We start from the raw sequence: 27,612 nt of genomic DNA on the forward strand, positions 1-27,612 counted from the left end.
TTTCAATTTAGAAATTCATTTATTTTATTGATATCAAGAATTAATTTCTGTTTCATGTCCCAAACTTTTACCTTTGGCTAATGCTTCATAGTTACCAATTAAATTTCTTAATTTACGTTCTCGACATATGATAAAACTTTGAGAGTTGACAATAAAAGTGTTATTCACAATGAAATAGTTGCATCTTCGTAAGTGATAACCTATATACACTTTTTTAAAATCAGCATAAAAGCTTAAAATGATTTATGTGACACTTTATAGTGTATATGATCACATTCGTCAGACGAAGTTTCGTTGCTCGAAAACGTCATGATCACGTCAGCGTGAAGTATATAATACATTTAATATGATTCACGCATGATTTACTGCCCATAACGCAAATGATACGTTTTACGCGATAAAATATGTATACAGGTAGTCTTGTTAGAAGAAGGATTCGAGGAAGTGTGCAACAGTTTGCTGGTATCAGTAAAGAAGCGAATCGACGACAGTTAATCATCCCAATGGCGTAGTGTAATAACGTGCAATTACTCGTTAAACTAATCGTTCATTTATTCATACTAGCTCCGTATTTTTCCCAAAGTTAAAAGGTTACTCGCTGCTTGCGAATTTATACGATTCCTCGTTGCATTTACGTGTGCATGTCGTGTCGTTGAAAGATACAAGCACTCTGTTTAATATGGACAATGTGTAACGCAAAAAAGGCTTGAAAGTTTCATGAACTGGATATGGGGCTAAAGAATGGCTTATGAATCACTGAGGGAATTAATTGAACGAAGCATTGTAAATTTGAGTCGACTTGACTACGTTTCTTTAGTCATTATATGTCTCGTATATTGTGTAATACGATATCGTGTTATGATTTAAGCGGTTTTGTAACAGATTTTCGATTAAATAACAACTGGGTAGGTGACATTTTCAACACAATGTAAAAATTGATTACATATATAACATATAATACGAAGATAATCATATAGATTATGTACAGGTTCAGCTTGAAGTACCTACAGTGGCTGATCAAATTATCATGATCGGGAGAAAATATTGGATACATTTAAATTTTTGAGTTTTTCAGTTTTCAGCTTTCAAATATTTGAAGTTTCTAAATCTTCAAGTACTTATTTCGAATGTGAATTTTCAGTTATTCAAATTTTCCAATTTTCAATATTCAAACTTTTCAATTAGCCAATCTCCAAAATTTTAATTTTCAAATCTTCTAAGTGAATTTAAATAGAAAGATGAATGTTAGAAGCCCTAAAAACTATTCAATAATTTTCTCTGATACATACATACTACATTGAGATTCACTACTGGATACTGTATGACTGATTTTACCATACCGTAGAATTTCACTTGAGAATCTCTCATAAATCGACGCATGATCTGCAGCAAATGATCAAATTATTAAAATCAGGTTAAAATACTATATATTCAAATCATAACAATACTTTTTCTAGTAAAAATAATTTCATTGTAAGTGTCTTCGAGACATGGCAGATGACAACTAGATTGCGATTGATAGAATTCTTGAAATATTAAAAAAAATAGTAGTTTTTTCAAATTACAGTATTTGAAAGAATCAAATCTTTATTTAGGTTCCATTTCTTTAATTGTCCTTATCAAAATTTGAAATCCCATAAAAATCTGCAGTCCATAGAAGCACATATAGCAGAGTCTTATGTTTTAATTAACAAACTATACATGCTGTAGCCAAATATGTAATTTTGTGTTTTAATAATGCACTGTTCATGCATTCGTCCAGGCAGCCAGCAATTTTTCTAGTTTCAGTATTGTGACATGTGATAATTAAAAACTCTGACAGCGGTTGCAGATATATGTTCTTTGTTATTGGCCATAATTTTTTGTTCTCGTTTTTTTCGTTAATGTAAGTTAACATAGGTTTTCAAACTGAATAATTTCTGTACCGTTCTCGAAAAGTTCGAGACTTCTTTAGACATTACACGCTTGTAATTACTACTTTGCACGCTTGATTTGAAAAATAAGCAGGTTAATGCTGGCAAATGATCAATTTTCCCAGAAAAAATTCATAGAACTTACTAACATAGTTATTACTATGTTTTCTTGTTCCTAGCCGTCGTAAATGTTTTTGCTTTCGATTTCCCTGGTAAATCGTGCATCGAAGTAGGAATTATAGAAAATTATGCGTTCAAATTGCTTTAGAGCAATTTACAGTTGCACTTTAAAGTGCAACTGTAAGTGTCTCAGTCACAAAAAAATAACTTTCCATGCAACTGATTAACGAATAGGATTAGTCAACACTGCAATCTAATTCTCGAGGAAATGAGGGAATTTGTTGAAATATTTTTATCACGAATTTTACCCTATGCCATAAAATAAATAATATCTAATACCTATTACTTCTGGCGAGAAACTTTCAGCCAAACGTACCAATACTAAATTATTTAAAAATATTATAGCTTTTGAAAATGTAAAATACTACTGTACCAAACTCAACATAATATTTCCATATGTTTTATATTCATAGAATAGCATGTTACATCACAAAAACTACAATATTTTTTAATAATTACATATTACTGCGTTTGATCGAACACAGTGTTTCTACAGAAAGTACTTCGTAATTCATAAAATAAATATTGCTAATGATTCACGCAATGATTGGCATGTTCAGGTCTTCTACATCGTGTTATAACATATTTCCAATTTTGATATTATAGATTCAGGTACTCACGTCATTGATGCTATCACTAAATTTACAAAGGTATCGTTAACACTTCTATCACTCTATAGTTGATACGCGCCTATTGAACGTGCTTTTTTTACTTCTTACAGGTTTCTGGAAGCCTCTATGTCTTCTCATAAGACAAGATAATTATATCTTGTAATTACTGCGTAGTTAGCTGGCATAAATATTTAAGAACGTTAGGTTAAAAATAAACTAAATCTTTTGACGTCACAACTTGAATACTTTATTCTGAGATAAATCATGGTATGAATCTTCCTTTTGTGGAGTCCACAGCGTTTCCCAGAAAAAATGATACCTAATTATACTGCAGATGTTACATTTTTATTAATAATATTGGAATAACGATAGTTAAGTAAAAGTTTCATTCAGCTTTCGAAACGTACGCTTTTATATTTTATATTTTTTTACTCTGTTTTTTTCCTGTACAGTTAAATCTTCCATAAATGCATAAAGATTCATAGTCTAGTGATAATTATGCCCTGGCAAAACTGATGCAATTCTTCGCTTATTTTTTGTCCACTCGGCATGTGATATCCTTCGTACGTAATTTTACACATAAAATTAAACTGTGAAATTTAAAGCCAACTTGAAAGATTTATCTACTGTTCAAAAGCCATCTTGACAAGATTTATCTAGGGAATAAAAGTAAACGAGAATCACGTAGCATCTGGATTTCTTTTAATCATGAAAACGTCAGAAATAAATTAGCGTCATTTTTATTGACATTTCATGAAAAATAAGGAATTTAACTTCTTAGGAAAATGATTATCAGGTGATCCATAGTATTTTAATTTCTGTCGGAGAGAGACGTCTATTTTGCCTTCTGAACGTTTAATTATCTTGGTACTTACGCCTGTTGTAGCAGTTAGGATAGGAAAATACGCTGAAACGCGCAAACACAGTGTCTACTTGAAAAGCAGACGCGTTTAAAATTATGCATATGTCATTTGGCGACATAAAAGCAGATGGCAATGGTTAATCCTTTTCATCATCCTACAGACTAATAACGTTTTGAACGTCGTTGATGTTATTGACTTGAATTATTGATTCGTGTTTTGATGTCTTCTTTTGTGCTGGAAGTTGTAGAGAGATCTGATAGTCTTGCATTCAATTTTCTGTTTTTCTTGTTTCTTCTATTTTTGAATTTTAAATCATTTTAAGTACAAAAATGGTGCAAAAACTTCCACTCAATACGTTCAAAGATTACTTCGATTATTTGTATTATTATTTTTAATGCTCGAGGTTCACTAGAATTTCTCGAGTAAACATTATGTGGTGAAAACCATTGAATTCATTTTTTTGTTTCTAATTTTTTATATTTACAAATTCAGAGTATTGGAAAACGACTCTTAATACTAAAACTTTCTTAACTTTATTGGAAATTTCATGATACCCTTTAAAACATTTGTTTTCTTAAAATGCAAAAGTTGAGAACTGTAAATTCTTATAAATTAAAATACTTTTCCTTATTGTACGTCTATATGTAAATAAACAGTAAAATTTTTCCAAATAAAATAATATTGATTAACGTAAAATAAAATGTTTAAAATAATTTCAGTTTCTTAAGGCAGAAGGAAATATTTGTTTATTAAAGAAGAAATATTTATTTATTTACGCAGATGTTTGATAAATATTGCAGTGAGTTTATAACGTGAGTGGTCTCTAAAATCCCCTTACAAATATTTACATTTTCTTTTTGATCACCCTTACTCTGTATACTGTTGTCTTCTTACGCTTTTCCTGCGTTATCAATTGCCTTGTAATTATTCAATTAGGTGCCATTGCATGGTGGTTTTGAGGATCTATATTTAGTCCATTGTAACAGGTACACCTGAACGTCATGACGTTCCCTGTAAAACATTGACGCAAGTAGCTGCTTAATAATTAATACTGACACACAATAATAATAATAAATTCTGATACTAGTTTGACTTTGATTTAGTTTTATCATTATAAATATTGAATTTAGTATTCATGTCATGTAATACATTCAATACTAACCAGAATATATGTTAAAATTGATTCTCAAGTAAAGGACCCCTTTCTCGTTATAAGCTCATTACACACTGATGCTTTTCTCGAGACAATTGTTTTCGTGTTCATCTTACTAAAAGAGAAAACATTTCCAAATATTTTCTCGCTACTTCCTTCATTCTTTCGAGTTATTCATTTTTCACCTTCGCTTTTGATAAAACAGAAATATTGTAAATTGTTTTTGAACAAATTAGATGTCTCTACTGGCGACGAGTCTTTTCTACAAAAATTGAGTAAAGTCCTATGAAGTAGCATTTAATAAAAGTATCTAAAGTGGCTCTTGAATTTCGTTCAGAAATTTTCAATAAAACTACAGAAAAGTGTCATGTAATACATTGTAACTCGCTCTGAGTACTTATCAACAGTTATATCTGTAATAAACTTAAAAGGAGCATTAATCTTTAAGATTTTTCACGTAAACGTGTTGCCTTTGACGTGTGTCTTCTTATTGCCTTCGACGTAGTCGCAATTAATCAGAAAAACCTGTAATTATCGAAACGCGAACACTTGCCAGTCGTGAAGTACCTAATTGCAGGTTGTAAATTATGGCACTTAACAAAGCACAGGTGTTGTGTTAAAAATTGAATTCTCACGCGATGCAAAATGAAAATGAATTTTTGTACGGTTTCACTTGTTTGTTCAATTGGCGAAGGATGACGTTTAGCAACGCCAACTGATGATGCAGTGTTTGAATATCAATAAAACGCAAGATAACTTTGTGAAGCCTTTGTTACGCTTGAATCACGTGTATTTTTAATTTCTTTGTTGCATCTGGTGTATTTGGTAAATCTACTATACGATTTCAGGGCTTTCGAAACTTGAAATAAAGATTTACGTGCATTTAAAGATTTTATGTATGCATATTAGTCCCAAATGCTTCTAATTTTTGATAAAATTTGTGAAAAACTTTGTATTTGTCAATATTACATAAACAGTAAAATATTTGATCATATAAATAATTTTTGTATGGAGAGAGTAAATACCTTTAGTATTCACTTATCTTTCAGATGAATAAACTAAATACCTACATTTTGCTTTTCAATTTTTTATGTAGACACTAATAGTAAGAATTCTTTCTATCAATTTTTATCAATTTCAACCTGTAATCTACATTCAACAATTTTGCAATGGCCTTTGGAAATCATTCTAAATATATTTGTATTCAACTAAATTATTTTTTATTTTTATCGTCTGTAGTCACATCAACCCTTTGTTTGAGTTATCAGTGCCTAAAAAGTTTAAAAGTTTAAAAAAGATCTAAACTTTGCCACACGTAATATTTAGTGTATCTTAAATCCTCTAGAAATACTTCCACAGTGTTTCCCTCATTACATTGTCCCATTTCGGGATTTTAATCTTCACTATTAATTATAGAAAATGTCTCCTGCAGCTTAGCAGAGCTTCGCATAATTACGTTCTTAATTGTCCATAAATTCTCCAATAATAAAACACATAAGAATGAAACGTGTAATCTCATGAGGAGACTTCAGCTCCTAGCCCATTGCGTTAGCCCAGCTCTTGAGCATCGTTTCGTTACCAAACTGACCTCAGAGCTTCCGTCGAAAACCGTAATTTCCGGCAAGATAAGTTAACTAGGAAAAAACATGGGCGATTCGTGCGGTTAAGTCCACGTCGAAGTGCAAGAGAGGAACCTTGGGCTCGAAATTCACTAAACCGTGCATCTGCTTTTACGCTTTTATCCTCGTCCATCCTTGTAATCGTTTCCTTTAGCACGCCAAACATAAGTTGAAGTCAATTAAACTTGTTAACGACTTCATGAATGGCTGAAAGCATTGTTAAGATTCCTGTAAGAAATTGTTGTTGGATTATTTGACCCATGATATCTCGGTGATAGTGTCAGGCAGGTACGAAGTACCTTTATAGTGTATCATTGTGCGCATGCGCAGATGTGCAAGATGGTCGCCCGTACATGCTACGGGCGTTGGCTTTAAAAAAGTAAATTGTTGTTCCAAAGTATGAGACCTCCTGATTTTTTATTTTTGTTATTATTTTATACACTGTTAATAAATGTGAATTAAACGGTAATCCTATAACAATTTAATCTTTATTCATATTTAACTCTTAGCATATCAAGGTGGGGTTACTGAGAGACACCAATATTACTTTTGCAACATAATAAAATTTGAATTTCTCCATTTTTGTATTTATTTCTCATATTCAAATCATTAATTTATGAATTCTTAGTCTTTTGTGCATTCCAGTTTCTGGAAATTTGTATTTGGATTCTGAGTGATCATACCTTGGTATGATCAGGGTTAATATGGTGGCTTAGTTATTATTCATTTTTTTCTATTATGTATTAAATGTTTAGTAATGTTTTACTGAACCTTTTTATTAAGCTGTGGATTTATATCTATGGCTAAGAGTATACATATAAAACATTTCCTGATATGAATCTAGTTCCAAAAATTAATATTGTACTGATTTGATCTCTTGTTTTAAATTATTATGAGAAACTTATTTACCTTTAGCAAATTTTAGAGACAAATAGAAAATAGAAAATTTGCAACTGCTTGAAAAGAAAATGAAAGCAACAAATCAGAAGTAATACATATGTATAGACCATTTTACTACGTCATTCACTGAAGTCATGTTTAATAATAATGACGAAGAACTGTAAACAGCATAAATATTGAGGCAATAAAACTGATAATTACAAATAATTTCCACTTTTCTTACGAACACTTATTCAGTTAATAGTAGATACTTAGATACCACAAAATATGATTATCTTTCTGATACAACACTTGTCTCACAGACTTCCTTTTATATCAGATTATTATTAAGCACATAAAATTACCGAAGTATCAGCAATCTTTTACATACTGAATAATTATATTTTCTTAAATTGCTTTGTCATAGATTTCTTTGTAAGGACTATCGTTTTCTCAATTTTTTTTTTAAATTCCTCGTAAACATATTTTTCCAACTTATTCCAAAAGAGAATAATTTTCTAACACTTTTGAGAATTGTGTACTCAGCGTAGGTATATTTAACGAACCGTTAAATTATACTTTCACCTCGTCTTTCTTCTGACGCATTACGCGCGAATTACGCATTTCGCCAGCGCTCATTAACCAGGAAGCAGTAACTTTTACGAAATTTCACGTTCCACAGTTTCATCAGTTCCTCATGAAATCGGTTAGATCGAATTTTCCTTCGCGAAGGCGTCGATGAAACGGTGCTGGCTTTATTGCAAACTCGTTTTCTTCTATACACACCGACTGAAGACACTGGCGTGCAATAACGTTACTTCCAAGAAAAACAATCACCTCGATGGTGGAAGTATTTCTTTGCACCATCGCTGTCGCTACAAGTATTGTGAATGGACCCGACAGACTCGATGCTTGGAGCAATACGTGCATTGCCAAGAGTATTTATAGTTACCCTTTCCCTTTTGTTGCTTGATTTTATTTCCTGTATTTCGTCATAGAGGAAACGAGAGAAAATATTATAGAGCAGATCCAGATCAAATGGATTTACCTACTAACACTAAGAAGGAAAATTCGGTGAGTGTCAATCGCTGATTTTAATGAAACTTTGAACAATTACTCTATGGTCCTACTTAAGAATTTTCAAGTACAAAGTAGCTGCCCATACGCACCTCCAAGGGAGAAACTACCCCTTTAATCCAAGTCGCCCTTTTCATTTCGGTGCTTATAGCTAACAAAGTATAAGTGCTATAAAAAAATATTGCATACAAAAGTTTTACTGTTTTTCAGGACCTATAAGAAGGATTTAAAAAAATTTCGAAAAAACGAATTGTTTATAAAAATTCAATTTTACCCCCATTTTTCACAAAACCATCCCCAAAGTTGGGAGTGGAAAACGTATTTTACTCAATATCTCAGAAAATACTTAACATAGACGAAAAGTGTAAATTGGTCGATTACGTGCTTTCAACTGACGAATCAGCCTGTGTAAATAGTTTTTGAAAGTACCTATTTGTTTAAAAAATATATTCTCGAATAACATATTTTTGATGATTTTCCGAATCAAATATTAATCGATTCTTTCGTAAATTTGCATATGAGTACTATAGACCTAAACACAAAATACGGATATTTTGAAATTTTGAATTTTTCGAAAGTTTATCCGTGTTTCATGTGAAATTGTATACTGGAACGAGTTATTCCAAGAAAATTTAATAGTCTCATAATATTTTCATCACAGTATTATAATATACGTTATTAATTGTTCCTTAAATTGAATAAAAATAACATAACTAAAAACAATCCACGGAGTCAGATGCCCGCCATATTAGCGTGCAAAAGTTTGGAAGTGCAGATTACCCCTAAAATGATTAGTGCTGTAGCTATAGCTTCTTGTTGTAATATTTCACGTTGCCACTTATTATCTATACCCAAGTAACCAAAGTTTGCAGTTAAAAACATTCGAACTGAATTTTTTACTATTTTATTCTAAAATATAATTAAAAGTTTCTTTTATGGGTAATAGCTTTCTGTAGGTATCAGACAAACCCCTAAGCTTCATGAAACATTCAATTTCGCTGCATATATATGTATTTAGAAATATTATACAACGTTTCAAACCCTGACGAAACTGGGGTTACCATAGAATCGAAACAATCCTCGTCCAGCATGGCCATTGAAACTTCTCTGGAAGCATTTCGCGGCTCATTTTCCAATTTCGCTGGACAGAGGTAGGCACAGTTATCATTGGGGCATGGTCAGCCATGCGTCGCGTTAACATTCGGCACGTGCTTATCATTCTCATAGAAGCAGGCCAGCGGTTAATATGGTTTCGACGCAAAATTCGGAGGAACGTTCGGAAAATTACATTGTGCTTTTGTTCCCTTGTCGCAGCCACGTGCCCGCTTGTGTTATTGACAGTGAGCAAGGTCGTATTTAAATAGGGCAGAGTCCTTCGGGGATCTCTTGCTCATATGCGTATCAAATACGTGCTTGTGCTGCATTCACTTGGTTTAATAGCGTTTTTGTTCCCCTCCTGCCGCAGATTTAGACTCCTTTGATTGGCTTTAATGAAGCGTTAGGTCATGTTTCGTTAGCTAATTTATTAAGAGGGCTCTTGACTACCGTGACTCAGAGTAAACGTTGGGGAATGGTAAAAAGCAGTAGGAGATGCGGAAAGAATTTTTTCGTTCTTTTTTTCCTTCTTCGGTGGAAGTAAAAATCTTTTCAGTTGATGCAAGTATATTTTTAAGGTAGCGTAGCTCTTTGTATTGATATTTGCATAATTGATGATGAACAGAGTCGTTTTTCAATGGGAATGAAGCTTTTTCTGCGCGTATTTATTGCTGAATATGTTAGTGGGTTGTATTGGCTTGGTAAATAATTTTTTTTTAAAGTTCTGTCGCGTCGAGAATTTTTTTCTGTTATTTCACCTTTTTATGGAAACGTGTGATGCACTCTGTGAAGTGGGATTTTACATTTTTGTGGTTAGATTTAGTTTTAACTTGTTAATCAATATTCTCTGTACAGGATGTCTTCTTTGATGAATGTTGGGCGAAATTTATTGAACAGAATTTTCATTTTTGTATGTTTTCTGACATTTCTGAGCACAGTGGGATTCTGATTAACGAAACCTCAACTGTTTGTAATATTTATTACTCAGTTGCGTCTATGGAATGTAGAAACAATAAAAGTACTGCAGAATATCGATTAACGCTTAAACCATAATCTAATGAAGTAATAAAATTAACTATTAAAAGAGTGTTTCACGTTTAAATTTTAATTGAGGTTTTTATGAAAATATATTAATAAATAAAATTACAAAAATTCTATTAAAATAAGCACCATGTAAATTTTGTGCACAGTTTCTTTTAATTCTAGAGAAAATGTTTATAATATTTTATAGTTATAATCCAATTATGGGAAAAGAATGTCGATTATAAATCGCTTTTTTATTCCCAACACACGTGTTTTTTGAACACGTGTTGACTTTCCACTTGTTTGCCCTATTTTTCAGTATAAATATTTATCGCCTACTTGACACACTGTGAACTCGGGAAATAGATACGTAATACTATTTTTCATGTCAGTGTCATTATCAGTTATTTTAGACACAGTATTTAGTTTGACAGTCGTGGTTATTACAAATTATATAGGTACAATTTTAAGGGTGATAACGTGTCCTTATTTTATACTCTCTGAAATATTATATTTTTAATATATGAAAAACAGTATTATTATTACAATCATTTATGTTGTTTATTTTTTATTTTAGTAGGTACATGAATTTGCATTTTTAATGTGTTAATCACGAATCACAAAAAAATGTTTATTTAAGCGCTTCTCAAAAGTTCCAAATCAATAAATTAATAGAGTAAAGTGAACATTAAAGTTACAAGGAACGTAACAAATATCTCTTTCCAACTAATTAAACAAGGTCATCTGGAAAGAATAAAAGTATTATGTAATGCAAAAAGCACTATGTTACTGGCTGACAATGAGGCTAATTAATGCATTGGTAACTTGTTTTCGTTGCCCTCATTAAGTGATCATAAAACTGGTTCATTGACGATTGTTAAACAGGAGATCACTGACATGTAAAATATTCAGCTAAAATACATTATCCTTGGAATCAATTTTTTTTTAGGTATACTCTTACGATTTGTTACTAAATATTTATAGACTCACAGAATAAAAAAGACGTGTTTTTGAAATTAATTTATACGTTAATGACACATACCTAATCAAATAATTATTTTCCTGACAGTGAAAATGAGAAAAAATTGTAAAATAACTAATAGGAAATGAGAAGAATAGTGATGAATTAATAATGAAAAAGTTGCTAAATCGATTTTAGTTTTACTAATCCTTTGAGGCCAACATCAGTGTTCTGTTATACATGTAAAGCCTCCCATGTGTTCATGGGTCAACATCAAATAATGTATATGGCATATACTACATACCATGCTACAATTCTATTTAACACAATAGTTTGCAATACTCTTTCAGTAATTCCTACTCGAGAGCTAACCTGAGTCCTTTTTAGTTATGTTGTAGCAGAGCAAAAAGCAAGTGTGATTACAAATATTCCTTAACATTGTATTTCAAGCAGTTTATAAACTTAAGTCTTTATTTAGGGTTATAGCATTTGTACTAACTCAATATTTTACTTCTGACATCAATAATATTAACCTATAGAAATTGATAAAGTGAAAAGTCGTGGACTTTCTCTGTACTACTATTAATCATTTTTCATATTGATATTATATTAACCTCATACATTAGTTCCTTGTATTCGATTGGCGCCTCTACGAGGACATTATGAAGGTAAAACATAAATCTCTGAGTGCAAAAGGTTAACTGTATATCAGCGTACCAGCTTAGAGTTAAATCTGCCAAACTCAAAAGGTCAATTAAGATTCCATTGCATTTTCTTCCATAAACTTCCTTTTCTAACACCATTTCAATTGCTTCAAAAATCCTACCTAGACCTACTTTTTCCACAAGTACCTAAACTCCCAACAAACCCACGTCGTCGTCCCCAAAGAAGCCTCGAATCCCCCAAAATAGTCTCTCGACTCTTCTATCCTCTCCACCCATGACATCCCCCCTGGCGTGTTCACAAGGCAACAGAGCAACCAGCCTCCTATCTTGTTCCCTCCCGCGATGCACTACTTGCCGTCATTACCCCTAATCACCGCGAAAACAATTAACACTCCATGCGATCCATAATCAAACGTACGTAAACCATTGCGTAACACCGACAGCGCGGCAAGAGGCAATGACCACTAATTACCCAGCGGGTTAATTAACGCAGCCTGGCGCAATTAGAGCCGCATCTGATCTGTGGACCTTCCTTTTTGTTCCAGGAACCCAGGAACCGAGGTTCGCTAGAGACGGGTGGCGGTCCCGGAAGGAGCCCTTTCATGAGAAGCCTTGCTTCATTCGTGAGAATAGCGACAACAAACCGGCCTTGAGGTGCGGAGGTACTTGCGCAGAACCCGAGTGGAGATTTATTGGAGTTTCACAACCTCTCTCGATCAGCGGCGCCGGTCGTGACCTCGATAGAGCTCATCCACCTGGTCGGCTGACTTAGCAAGAGGTCTTGCGCTTGTTGCCGCGTCTTTGAACCCAGTCCAGGGTCTCTAGCCGAAAAATCCCGCGAGATGTAGTGGCTCCCTGGCCAGTGGTCCCATTTTTCGGCTGGCTGAGGAAGAACGGACCTCTCGAGCAAGAGACACCTTGAGTATATTCATACTGGGACAGGAACTCACACCATGAAAACTATGGGCGACGTGATCGCGGATCCGGTTGACGAGCAGAACGGTACCTCAGGCTCGGGACAGAACCCGACAGCGGGCAAGGAATTCGGCCAGAGGACCCTGCGCTCGTTGAAGAGGGGCCTTGGCAGGCTGTGGAGGAGACACAGGGGTAACGCCTCCATCACCGAGTACGACCCCTGCTATAAGGTCGCGTATCTTGGGAACGTTCTCACTGGATGGGCCAAGGGTAAGTGACTCGGTTTATCTGATTCTCTTTGTGCACTTGCGATGCGTCGGGGAGGATAGTCATTAGGCAGCCGTCGCGCTTTCGCGTCAGGCACGCTGATTAATTTCCTGGGTGAGCTGGGAGGTTCCTAATCGGCGACACGCTCACTTTTCAAAGTGGATGATGATGTTTACCGTTTTAACGCGCAAGAGGAAGGAGAAAGCGTCCGGGTGATGGTTTTCTTCGTGATGCTCGCGAACGTGTGATGAAGTAGTTAACGCTTGTAATGATAATTTAAAAGGCGATAGTAGAGAAAGGGGAGATTAGGTAAAGAGTGGAAGTGGAGAGTTTGCTTAGGTGTTGATGCTGTTGACAATTTTGCCGTGACTTTGACAGTTGAAGGTTTCGCTTATTGCGTCGTGATCGTATGATTCTGTTTGAAAGCAGATGTACAGGTTACTATTTCGAATTGTTGAGGTATTCAGTTGTTTCATGTATTATAAATATAGTGGTTTTCTCGTTAGAAGGTCGTCACTATTCTTCCTATTTCTCAGGATTATTTTCTTTTTCTTTTTTTTTTTCAATTTCGTCTGTAGCAAAACTAAAGTGAATTATGCTGTAAGTTCGACTGTGTGAAGTTGCGAGTTTATAGCGAGTAAATATACAATATAATTGCTTCTGTTGAAGATTTACTTTATTTCTAAACTATATTGTTTTATAGTAGATGATTTTTTTTCGAAAATATTTTTGTTTCTCTCTATAGAAAATTATTAATCTTTTATACTCGATATAAAAACAAAAACTGTTCCTTAGTTGGAGAAAATTGCACATAGCAAATCATGATCAATACGTATCAAATTATGGGCTAAAATAAACTTTATTTATTCAATTATTTCTTAGATATTAAAAGCTTAAAAGTGTTTCAAATAAAGTAAGATTTAAGTATTTTAATCACCATATATTTCTGTCTTCTCGTTGAGTATTGAAGTTAGAGAATAAATGTAAAACAGTTTAACTACTATTAGAACTTTCACTTATATATATACGGTGTACTGTTTTATTCAATTTACGAAAATATTGATAAAGTTAATGTCACAAAAATCAATGACAATTACTATAGAAGTGAAAAAATCACTCTTTAGAAATTTTCGACAACTTTGAGACCAATCGTATTGGTCCGATACGGGAGGATGTTTGCAATTATAATACAAAATATTATTTAACCAACTATACATTAAAAACGAAGAATAAACTATACTTTTGTGCGCAAAAATATTAAATTTTGAAAAACTGAACTCTTTTTATTGATAGAAAAAAGCTTATGCATGAAGTGATTATGTATCTTGTTGATTAGTATAAATCATTCTTACTTTTCTTAAAATTTATAAATTCTTGTCTTTTTAAATTTAGAAAAAAATACAAATATATTATAAAAACCGTTGGTGACCTTCACGTGTATAAATTTATCACCATTTCATGAAGAGATCATAGTCAGCAGCATATAATATTCTTGTCAGTTACAAAATTTTGCAAAATTTTACAAAAATTTCGTCACTCAACATGGAACACTTCGCAAATTAATATCCATAACCATCATTCACTTATTTTTTCGTTGTATATTTATCATCAGTGTGTCTCCTATGACAACGATTGATCGAAAGTGAATTTTCAACGCAGCCATTATTCGGAATAAAATTAAATTTGATGAATTCGAGATAAAGTTTTTGAGAAACCAATTTTATTAGTTAATAAAAACCGTGTGAAGGATTAAATTAAACTAAAAAAAAAGACATAAAGTAAAATGACCAAAAAATCGGTGATCACAAATAATAAAAAACATATTACACTGTGCTAAGGTAGCATTTTTGTGTGAAATACAGACAAGTGTTGCCTCAGAGGAATTGCGCCTTAAACATAGTTTCTGCTACATCTACTGTGTAAGGTTTACCAATACAAATGACACTAACACTCAGCATGAGTCCCTAAAAATAAAAGTGTATTTCATGCATTTCCAATAACATAAATGTGTCCATAGTTCTGCACGATACTGTGTATCACAGTTTTAGTTCAATCATCCTCAATTGCCGCATTCCTCGAGTACCAATGGGGATCAGCCTTCGTGCGCCGCTGTAGCTTTCTCGTATCCCTTAATTATTGCGTAGGTCGTCGTGTCCCGAGCGGAGCAGAGATAATTAAGTTTTGCTGACAAACACCAATTACAGATGAACAGGACAGGGGGGCACGCGTGTACGTGTGTACTCCCAATCGCGGGAAGGCACGTGAGTGACCAGCCGGAAGTGCGCAATAGTTCTTGCAGTTAGCCAGCGAGCAAGGTTAACGTCTAACTAGCGCGATCGTCGGTTCGCATGGTGTACCAGTAACGGGTGGCTTAAAAAGAAGCCACGAACGGCTATAAATAATCCGATCATCGTCCGTCTATCGTAAATTCATGCGTTCCAACGTGCGTGCGCTGAAGAAACTCTACCGGCTACGAGTCTCGTAGAGCACGTTAATTACCTCATAGATATGATAAGTGGATAGAGGTAGGCGGGTTTTAGACCGCGGCAGGGTTTGGCTAATTGAATCGATGAGTCGAGGAACAGCACAGGTCCGAAAACCACATTTTGAGGTATTTGAATGTTTGAGACCAAGGTGTCTTTCTGTGTATTTTATATTTCTAGACGCTAAAACGAGACTGTCAATTTGTTTTCTATGTGACTTAATGTACTTTGGCTCTGGGGTCCTGAGATAGTTTTGAGATTATTTGAAAATTGATCATTTTGGACTTGTATTGTTCTTCAAATCACCGATACAATTGTTTTGGAGATATATTAAGAGGGTTTTAAATGTTTGAATTTGGATGAACTTTGTTTGTGAAGAATTCCTGGATAATTGATCAAGGAAGCTTTAGTTTCTTTCGATACAAGCTTTACTTATTTTTGTGGTACATTAAGCTTTTCTCTGATACTGATTTCCTGCAATTATTTTGTTTCTACGTGAATTTTGAGGCTTCGAGTAACCCCGGATAAGTGATCAAGGAAGTTTCTGTTTCTTTTAAAACACATTCATGATTTTTAAAATACATTAAAATACTTTAAGTATTTCTTCATTATTGTTTTCTTAAAAATACTATATTTTGTTTCTATGTGGAACTTGTACTTTTATGAAAGAACCCCGGATAAGTGATCAAGAAAGCATCTGCTTCTTTCAGAACTCATTGTCAGTAATTATCTTATTTCTATTTGAATTTAGTGACTGTAGGAACCCCAGATAAATGAAGAAGAAAGTTTTCTTTCTTTAAAATTAATTAATTATTGCAGAGATACGTTAAGTGTTCCTGGAGTATTCTTTTATTGCAATCATTTTGTGCTATCTAATTTCAGCCAAATTTTACGGATTTAGGAATTAACCTGATTGCTGATCAAAAACATTTTTTCTCTTAAAACTCACAAGATTTTTCAAGTTGCATGATATATTTTTGAACTGTTATGCATATTATTTGCTATTTCTGCGTTATGAAAGAATTCTGTATATTAGAGAAGAATACCCGAAATAATGATCATCGTCTTTTCTATTTCTTTCAATTTTCTACTTATTTGTAGATAAATACCTGCTTCAAAATTAAATTCCGCTAGTGCCTAACAGAATTAGTAAAAATATTCAGATCTAGTATAAATTTCTAGTGACTTTTAGAAAAAAATGTGGTTACCAAATTCTTATATATAATTCTAGCTTATCACATATTGAAAAACCCAACGAGGTACTATTACATCTAAAACAATCACCCTTTAACCTACAAAAAATGATAGCGAACTATCTACATCTTCAAAGCGTTAAATTTTCATTTCAAACCATAGTTCACACTTCAATAATTTCCACATAAAATAAGCCCTACTTCAAAAGACAATCAAAACTACAAAAACAATACACGGAACTTCCATAATAACCATTTAAAACAGACAATCAACTACTAAACCAAGCTCCACAATAAATTTCAAATCTTCTTCTCCTACTTTTTCTTCTATCCCTAACAACCACTACAATCTTCCAATCCTACCATAAATAATAAGATTTAAAAAAAAATACACATTTCATTGCACACAAGCTTCACAATAAATTTTAAATCTTCTTCTCCCACTGTTTTGTCTATCCCTAACAACCACCACAATCTTCCAATCCAACCATAAATAATAAGATTTAAAAAAAAATACACATTTCATTGCACACAAGCTCCACAGGCAGACATTATATTTCTATGCCAAAGAAATTTCACTCTTCTAAGCACTGTATTCTACGTGTCGTGTCGCCTATTAGTCGACTTTACACTGTGAAAACGAAGAAAAAAAGTAGATCGAACGTCAATCTGAAATGTCCCTTGGTCAATGTTGCGAGAGATCGAAAAGAAAGAAGTACAATTGCGCGCGGTGCAACGACCGGACATAGGCGTATACGGAAGGGGTTCCTACTTTCTCTGCATACCTTTGCCTCGGACTGGGTCGGCCTTAATCATCGAGAACGCCATTATTACGGTACGTTTATCCGTGTACGCCTATTTCACCGTGATTAATTAATCCACGATTGCCGACGGCTGCCCAGACGTTCAGAGTTTTCCTTCGCAGAAGGTCGCGTTTCGCGAATCTTCTCACGCAGAATTTTCCTTGAAAACTGCCGTCATCCACGTTTACCGAAAGCTTGGGACAAGAATAATTTGGAGCGAGTTCCATTGATATTCTGAAGCTCACGCAATTTTAGTTTGTAATTGCAGATTCTGTATTTTGAAGAAATATTCAGCGAGGAATGACGATATATTGCGTCATAAAAGGAAAAATAATACTGACTTGTTGCATACTGCTGTTTAAATGGTGGAAGGAAAATCGGGAAATTGTAGATTTGAATATTATTTAGGATATTTTACGAATTTAAGTCTCTTAATTAGAGTTACGATTTTATCACAAAGGTAGTTACTTAGTTACCTTGTGAAATTAATGGTCTCTATGATTCAGAGAAAATAATAAACAGTAGAGAAATAAATTACGCAGCCCAAGAATGACGCACAGTTTTGGGTATTTGCAAGAGATAATTTCATCATATTTTTGACAAAAATGAACGCAAATCCCAGCCAGTGAATAGAAGCTAGTTTCCTTTTTGTCGTCTTTGATGTTGAAAACAGCTCCTCTTCTTCTCTATGCAAAGAATGTCGTCAGCTTCTTTGGAAGATCCTAAGCGAGATTCATCTTCGAGATGAAAGGCTTTGAAATTTTTAGTCACGTTGTTTGCTTGCTGAATCTAGGGAGTATTCGATCCCGTAAGTGCATTTTGTCGACAGCCGTGTTTACCATACTATTACTGAAGATAGGCTAATAAGAGGAAGTCACGATCGAGGCAAGTGCTTTTTCAAAGGAATTCCACTTAAATTATAAGGTTCTATTAGTGTAAACTGTAAACTAGCTGTGGGGTATTAAGAATACATAATTAAACGTTTTCGCAAAAATAGCATTACATATTGATGCGTCTTCAAATTCAGCAGAAAGTCAAGTGGCTTCCAACTACTGTAGCGGACGAGACACGAAGCAACTTGTTTCAGTAATTTCGTTTTTGAACATTTTTTTACATTTCTTTAGTTTTTCTTCCTCTTGAATTTGTATATTATGCATATTTTTGCTTCGTAATGTTTCATTTATTTCAACAAGTTTTTAGTAATCGTGTTCCTCTAAAATTCTTTCCTCCAATTTTCATTGTAATTTATTTTAATGAGTAGTCACTGGTTCGTTCTTAGATTGTCCAATTCAAATTATTTTTTGAATTGGAGAATTATTAACGTTAAATGCTATAAATCGTATAGATAGCTACCGATAATTTTATGTTAATACTATTTTTTGCAATTTTCCAAAAACTGCAGAAGTCTAAAGTGGCTGAAGTAGCGCTAATGTTATGCATCTTCGCAAGAAAAGAATTTTAAGTGATCAATTAGGTGTAATGTGTTTTTGCAAAATGATAATGTAATATATGTAGGTTACTAATAATACCAGTAAAATATTAGCCATAGTTACACAATAATTTGAAAGATACAAACAATGAAACTCGAGTACATGTTTTCAATATACACATGTTGTAAGCACAAAATAGTCTCATCGAAGCGTTGACATGACGAGATGATTGCGTGACTGGGGAGGTCCTGTGATCGATCCCCTTCGAGGAAAATTTTTGTTACTTCATAGTTTTATTGCGGCTACGTCGTACACGACGCTGGATGATAATTAACGCACACATATTTAAAATATAAAAAAATTCAGCAACCACGAACATACAATATCGACATAATTGCGTGTGTTGCCATATGTTAAATAATAATTTACAGAAATATTACCAGTGTCGAACTAAAATGTTCTTTCAAATATTAATAGCTTTAATACAGTAGATATTCTTTTGCTATATATTCTTCTTGGTAAAGGTAAGTTTCACAGTGTAGGTATGCACGTCTTGCAATTATGAATGATGATAGTCTAATTGCAAGCGAAATTGGTTTGGTCTTTCAGCAAACACACTTTCAACTGGAATTGTTTATACCTTTAAAATTATCGAATAACTATACCTATTTACTATTTTACACATGTCATTAGAGATATAGTTATGTGTCTATCATTCTACAAAAACACATTATAGTCTAACTTGACCACTCAAGGTCCTATTGTTGTCAGTGGGGCCACTCAGAAGCTTAGTTTTACCTTGCCATTTCTTCTTGGAAGTCTTACTTCAAAAGACGATTACCATTAGTTTTTACTGTAATACCAAGGAAATAGAAAGGTACCTAGATATTAACAATAACTAGGTATTTCACATTTTGATCAGAACTAAAAATCTACAGAAAGAAACAGGAACCATAATTGAGTCAACAAAGACCCTCAGTAAAATTGAAACAGAATTCCAGCACAAACTATCTTAAACCACGATCTACTCCAATTAATACGGACATCAGTCGTATCATTTAATTGGATTCTTGCATCTCGTTACAATTTTATGGAGATACAGTTCCTACAAAAAGAGTCGCCTCAGAACAGAAACACCACGAAAGTCCCCAAGCTCTCCAGGCGACCCAATAGATAAGTACATCCGTTAGAAAGTCGTCGAGGTACATCCCTGGGCCCACTATTCGACTGTTCAAACGAATCGGAGCGACATTTCCAGTAAACAGTGTCCGCCAGGAATGAAGGTCAAGTGTGCATCGTACTCGCTTGGGAATGGCGCGTGACTCGAATGTATTTATCAAATTGCATTCAGTCGCTGCGAACGTGCGTTCCTGCGTGCCTCGAGAAGCCTATGGCGCACTCGTCGAACTAGATCGTCGTTTGCCCCATGAAAACAAAGGAACAGCTGAATTTTGAACCGCCACAGTATTGGCGTGCCGCTATACCTTCATGGAATTCGCATTCACGATTTCCAGTTTTGCTTCGAACTCGTTCTCGCCGACCTTCGCGCCACTTTCGGGAAGAATGCAAATAGATTCTGCCAGATATCCTGCTCCATGATCTCTTTTTTTGGACGTTCGAGTTGATCCATTGCCAACGTTACTTCCATGTCACTTTATTTTATGTTTCGTGTAACGTGTAACGTTTTACTCGTTGGGGGAATCTTTGGTGCGATGCTTTAGCTGTTGGCAAATATGAGACACTCGTTTGCCAAATCGGTTAACTCCACAAAAACGTTAGTAAAAGTAAAATATCGACAATGTATAGGTATTTATATATAGACATAAATATATACTTATAAATAAATACATGAGATTTTGAGTTTTAAAAAGGATTGGAAAAAGTGGAGTTAATTACTTTGGCCTGTGAATGGCTGATACGCATGCAGTGTTCTCTCGATATGGGCCAACAAATAGTAAGCACACTGACGAGTTTATAGGGAGGAATAGGATTCTGGAGTTAATTCATGTTCATGATAGCTTGTTTTGAATTTATCGAAAATATGAGTAACACTATACGAAGCAAAATCTGTTTGTTTTAAATTCTTGCAAGATATAGCAAATCTAGTAACAAGTTTATGTCAAAGAATTATTGTATCGATTCGGTAGTTTAAAAACATTGATATTTTCTGCTGATAGATAAATGGTTTAACTTTTTGCCATTCGAACTTTAGGGATACATAAAAAATATCGATTTCCAGATTTGTGTAATGTAGCACTTAACCCTCTTCTGAAGTTATGTGTTATGGAAAGCTATGGCAGAAATATCGACGTATTTGTCTTGGGAAGTTGCAGGCATCTCGAGTCTGCATATTTCTTTCGTTACAGAATACATGGATACATTTTTTTCCTTTATGTATCAATCCATTTACTTTGTCTCGAAAGTTCCACTCGTCGATAGCTACATTTGTTCCAGCAAAGAGACTATTCTTTAAAACTGGTTTAACTGTAACGCAGAGAAGTCGTTTATATTCAACAGATTACTATTTCTAAGCAATTTATTGCATAAATACTGGATCAACTTAAACACACGATTTTAAGAAAATTTGAAAAGCTATCAATACATATTTCTGATATCGATGTTTTAATACCAATATAGGGGAGAGGTGGCTTGAATGGGCCATTGTGATTATTTCAAAAGCAGTTAACTTTCCTACGATGAAATTGTACGTATTGTTGTTATAATTGTAATGCCTAAAGAAACAATAATTTATAATCGCTGTTATTTTACTTTATTACACTATTCCATTTAACAGAAGATGAAATTTTTTTCAAAGTAAAAAAGAAAGTCGATAGACGTAGAAAGTACTTACTGGTACAATACATTATTCTAGTGAAATAACTGTTCTTCCTAATAGAGTAAATTAGAACTAGAATGATCGTTTATATTTTTCGTTAGTTTCTTATTTTGTCTTAAATGAAAGTATTCCATTCGTACCACTTATGCCCTACCAATTAATGTCGATAATAATTGTATCGATATACTGATGTTCTTTCACTTTTCGAGCCATTCTTATTGCCATTTATCGACTTCGACGATATGTACAATCGACCAGGAAATATTTCGTGCTTTAATACGCAAACGTATATAATATAGCTATGATTGGTTTTGCCTCTTTCCTTCTAGACCTGCAATTTATCAAACGAAATCAGAAATACTAAATACTGAAAATATGATTTAGTAGATTGTATTTTTGAAGGAAATTGTTCTTTCAGAAATGTTTACCAAGTGTTTTAGAATAGCTACATTTATTTAGATGCTAGGGAATTCTAGGAGATTCTAGAAGATTCTAGGAGATTCTAGGAGATTCTAGGGGGTTCTAGGGGGTTCTAGGGGGTTCTAGGGGATTCTATGGGGTTCTAGGAGATTCTGGAGAACTCTAGAAGGTTCTAGGGGATTTTAGAGAATCTCAAATATTGAAAGTTAAATTACACATTAGAATATTTGCAAGATAAAACAAGTTTTTAATTAGGTTCTGTGCTTATTCATTTGATTAACCTGTTTCTTGCATATTGTAATATACTCTACATTCTTGAGAAGCATCATTAAAATCAGGATTTTTATGTTGGCAACCTTTCTTTCTCAACTTATAACACTCAGGAAATATAAGGAAATATAAAGGAAATGTTCTCGAGCAGTATTTTTCACATGTGACGGAGATTTTTCTTATCCTGTTTATCTAGCTCATTACGGACCATGGTAATCGCTTCCTACACGCCTCTCGCAATTACCAACACCTCTCTAGATAGTATCAATTGAATTCCTGCGAAGATCACGATTTCATCCTCTAGAATGTTTTATAATCGTCGATGTTAACTGTGACATCAGTACTGCATGAAAAATCAACAGTTTTAATTGGAAATTGCGTTGCGATTCCATGTGCCCTTCGACAGGTACTTTGAAATTCATTTTGTTTTTGTTTCGAGCTACATCTATAGATCTTTTAAATTATATCATTAAATTCACGAGAGCAAATGTAAATAAATTTCTCCATAAAATGTCCTCTAAGTCGATTTATTGGGTTTATACAAAACTTTTACCGTTTATTTGTCAAACAAGTATTTATATTTTATTGTAACACTTTCCTCAGTGTTAACTGGTTTAAATCATTTGCTAAACACTTATTTTATCTCGTTGTGAAAAAAGGATTCCTATTTTATGGGACATGGACAATGAAGATGTCAATACATTTTCGCATGTTCTCATTTTTAGTTAAATGTTTTTCATGTCAGATGTATCCTAATTATCGAAATGAAGTATCATCTGATAGGGCCAGAAGTTATTAATACACTGGTTATAATAAAGCTGTTTATTCTCAAGTTTGGGACAGTTTATAGTTTATAGTCCTATTTTTCATTGAAAAACTAAAATTGGGAGATTGCTGGGATTGCAAAACAAGAATAATCGTGTCAGGTGTTTGCAATAAATTATCCTTTAAGTCAAAACAGGTGTCTGCTTTAGGTCTTAAACACCTAAAATTTAGGACCATATTTTGACTTAAAATGTTGTCACGATTAGATTGCAGATTCTTATGCAATTTCATATTTTCATAAAAACAGTCGAAGAAACGGATCCTGAATAAAAATCTGCTTCATCTTTCAAATGCTATAATTTGCACTCTACACTTTATAATTTCTATATTTTTTAATATTATACACATTCTTTAACTTTTTATGTATTTCAAATTACCATAAATGAATAAAAATCCGCAATATAGTCACCATAAATATACATATTAGTTATGTAACTTAAATCGATACTCCTATAATCAAAGTTTAAATCCTATTTATGAATTACACAATATTTATCGTTTAACTAATTGTGAGTCATGCAAAATTATGTAAACGGAAAAATATCCAGACGGAAACATAGATTTGAATTTAAAATGGTTATATACTATTCCTGAAATGGATAAATTCGATGGCTCCTAATTAACATTAATCGAGATCCTTCGACAACATTTATGCAAATATTACAAAAATTATTGATCAGACTCTCCTCGTCAAATACATAATAAAACGAACCTAACAAAAATATGCAGTCCCATTAAAAAAAAAGGCAAATTAATATTGAAATTTTTGCAAATAAAATATCATAACATATTCAAACTTTTTCCTAGAATTGTTTCCTTAAAATCGCACAACTCTTGCATAAACAGTATTTAGAATAATTGAAGTAATAATTCTGTAACTGCAAATTGACGTTTAAAGTTTAGAATAAGTAGTATGTTATAAGCATGTATTTTATTATTTTTTGCTAAGCAAACATTCCTTTAATCTAATCTACTTACAGTGAGAAACAAACGAAAGTTTGAAATTAAAATTTCTATGTACAAGTATACATAATTTCCATACTGAGTAAATATTTGCATAGTTTCTTAATCTCTATGAACATAGACAACTCATAATTCTTTCTCAAAAGATTATTGAGTCTTCCTCTCCTTTTCCCTTAAAATTTTCTTTTTTTCTTTGTATCTTTGACGCTTTAACATCTGGATTATTAGTCACTTTAAACTATTTTAACTATTTTAAACTATTATTTGATGAGGTTTTCTATATTCTCTTCGTACAAATTGTCTTTCAGTAGTGATTTAATTAAAAAAGAATTTCCATAATCATTATACTTTCTTTTGTCCACCACCATATATCAAAAACATAAATTCCATCTTATATCTTCAATCCACGCAAAAACTGAAATCTTTTGAAAACGTGACTCTCGCTGGTTAGCAGCCACAGAATTATTAAATGCACATTTAAACCAGTCACGCTGAGGCATCACATTAATTAAAAGATCGTCGCAAATGCTGACGCGAATAATTTAAATGAGAAATAAATCTCCAGCAGCCGGCTGCCCTTTGGTGTCACCAATTCGCATGTGCGACGAGAGTTTTTGCATAGACCCAATAGTAATCGTATTCCGCCGATTGAGACGCGTTGCTGAGGATCGATACGCTCGCGAAGACGTCAAACGATTATCCCCATCTCTGCTCGTACATTATTCATTCTTCACGTAACTGCTGTCGATTGGAATAAGCCATGCACATACCTACTTTTAGCTGGAATTCGTTAACTCGCGGCAAGTGCAACCGCTGCGGGAAAAATGCAATGTTTCACAATCACGTGCGTTCTGGAATGCGCTGAAGACGCGACGACGCTTCGCTCGAGGAATTTCGAGGGAAAATCCAGGCAAAGTTTGACGATCCCATTCAGTGAAACGGCTGTAAATATTCATAGGCTTCTTCTGGATAAGTTTCATGCGGAAACATATTGGATTATCATTATGGTTCCCCATGAACATTGCCTTTTTGCGTTTCTTGTTCAGGATGGAAGGTACAGGCGTGTCTGGCTCGTTAACTACCACGCTGAATTCACTAGGAATACGATCACTTTGGCAGCGACTCAAATTTGGAAAAAATTGTTTTTAATTCAGTTTAATATTTATTCAATAGTCTTCTTCTTCTAGTTAACTGTTGTATTCTTCTTATTCTAGTTAACTGTATTGACAATTTTTTGTCAATATCATTTATAATTGTGTAGGTACGTTAATGTTACTCATAGTAATGTAGAAATTATCAGTCATACATGAATGACATAGAAGTACAAGTAAATTTTCTACTGCATAGAATAGTATATGTTGTATTTCTCAAATTATTATTAAAGAATATTGAAGATTAAAATTAAGTTTCGAGTCAAGTTGGCCTGAAATGTGAACAAGAGTTACAGCTCATTTAATATGCAGATATTCAAAAATTCCTGCTTAATTGAAGGAACTAGGTCCCTAGAACAATCAACGATCACAAGAAAAGTCACAAAAGCCAAAACTAAGAAATTTTTAATTTTCATATCAGAGGATGTAGCGTCTTCTAATAAACCAGACTATCATTACTAGTCATAACTATTCAATTATTGCCATGAGAGCGATTTAGGCAGCTAGCTACTTGCCAGAAAAATCAACCAGAACCAAATACCAATTTTAAGGACAATTCCATCATCAACAGAGTCCCTAACATAACCTTCCTCCAAGAAGCAAACTTCTATCAGACACTAATTTAAACCTCAATTATAACTCAAAACATGGGTCCAATTCGTGTCTCCATCCTTCTCTGCCTTATTTTTATTTCCTCTTCTTCTTATCCCTGATAATCATTACAAACACTTAACGCATCATTGAACTTCAGTTTAAAAAAAATCTTCCCCCGCAGCTGTTCAGCAAAAAAGCATTCGAGTCAGGCACTCGATCCTCCAGTATTATGCAAATCGAGCCACGGTTTGAGACTGTGTTAACCGCATTGTTAGTTGACAAAATAAACGCCATCCTGCGGCCAGTTAATTTTAGACTCACCGTGGTGTGGTGCTAAAGAGTGAAACGCAAAAATGTCGCCGGGCTATTATACAAGCAAATGACGTTACATCGTTGCGTTTGAAATAAAACAATTACACCAACGCCGACGTTGCGTCTGGAGGGCACGGCTCGAATTCGATTACAATCTTCGATTATAACTCTGGCATCGATTGGTGGCGCAGCAACAGTTTGTATCCCGATAATTTCGCGTCGTTAATATTAATTCTGTTAAAGAAAAGGCTAATCGAGGCTGCCAGCTTATCGTGATAGTATCGAGCCGCTCGTGGCTCGTCGTCGATTGGTACAGAGATATCGAGAATCGCAATTGCGCGGTGGAGAAAGATGCGCGAGGTGTGGAAGCGCAACATTTATTGCGTATCTGCCATAATCTTTTGAATCCTCAAGTGTTACTTATTGTTAGGTCGTTGCGTGAGTTGCTTTGTTTTTCCCTGTAGAGAAATCGTTTGGATATAAGCTGTAATTTTCTTTCCCTTCTCGCTGGGAATTTCTTTTGAAAATAATTGGTTAACAGTTTGCAGTGCAGCATGCTCTTTAATGAAAGAAAGTAAATTAATAAATAGAGGGTATTCGATAGCTGGTGTCAGAAGTTTTAAAGGAATTTTAAAAAATGAAGAATGATGAGCTTACGTTTGAAGTAAATGTCTCAATTGTTGACCATGTGCTGATACTTGAACACTAATGCTAATTATAGGTATTCAATTTTGTATTAGGTGTTCCTAATTAAGAATAAAAACTAGTATCAAAAAATAGTACCTTCAGTTACTGGGACATCATAACTTAAGATTTAAGTATCGAGGCATGGAGTTTTAGACTGTTGACTTACTGGGATATTCGACATCTTAGGTCTTCAGGTAGTAGGATATTTACCTTAGGCTTCGTTTTAAAATTATTAATGGTGCTTGTAATTATGAAAGTGGTTTAAGCAAAAAATCTTGAAAGAAGTCTAATTTATCACATATTTGGTATTATACTGACTCAAACCATAAAAACAAGTGATAAATTCGACTTTTTTAAAGCTTTTTTATTTAGACCACTTTCATAAACATCCAAAATTCTAACTTGGAACCTACTCTACTGCGTG

At 33.7% G+C, this 27,612-nt stretch overlaps 1 protein-coding gene across 1 annotated transcript in view; it reads left to right on the plus strand.

Annotated features, from left to right (window-relative positions):
- LOC143186937 (uncharacterized) overlaps positions 1–27,612 on the plus strand; it is a 110,091-nt gene that overhangs the window by 55,699 nt on the left and 26,780 nt on the right. The window contains exon 3 of the mRNA XM_076390820.1: positions 12,585–13,224. Coding sequence (XP_076246935.1) covers positions 12,993–13,224 — 232 coding nt within the window. The 5' untranslated portion in view covers positions 12,585–12,992. The remainder of the gene's footprint in view (positions 1–12,584; positions 13,225–27,612) is intronic.

The sequence above is a fragment of the Calliopsis andreniformis genome, unplaced genomic scaffold, assembly GCF_051401765.1.
Source record: "Calliopsis andreniformis isolate RMS-2024a unplaced genomic scaffold, iyCalAndr_principal scaffold0022, whole genome shotgun sequence".
NCBI classification, from domain to species: Eukaryota; Metazoa; Arthropoda; class Insecta; order Hymenoptera; family Andrenidae; genus Calliopsis; species Calliopsis andreniformis.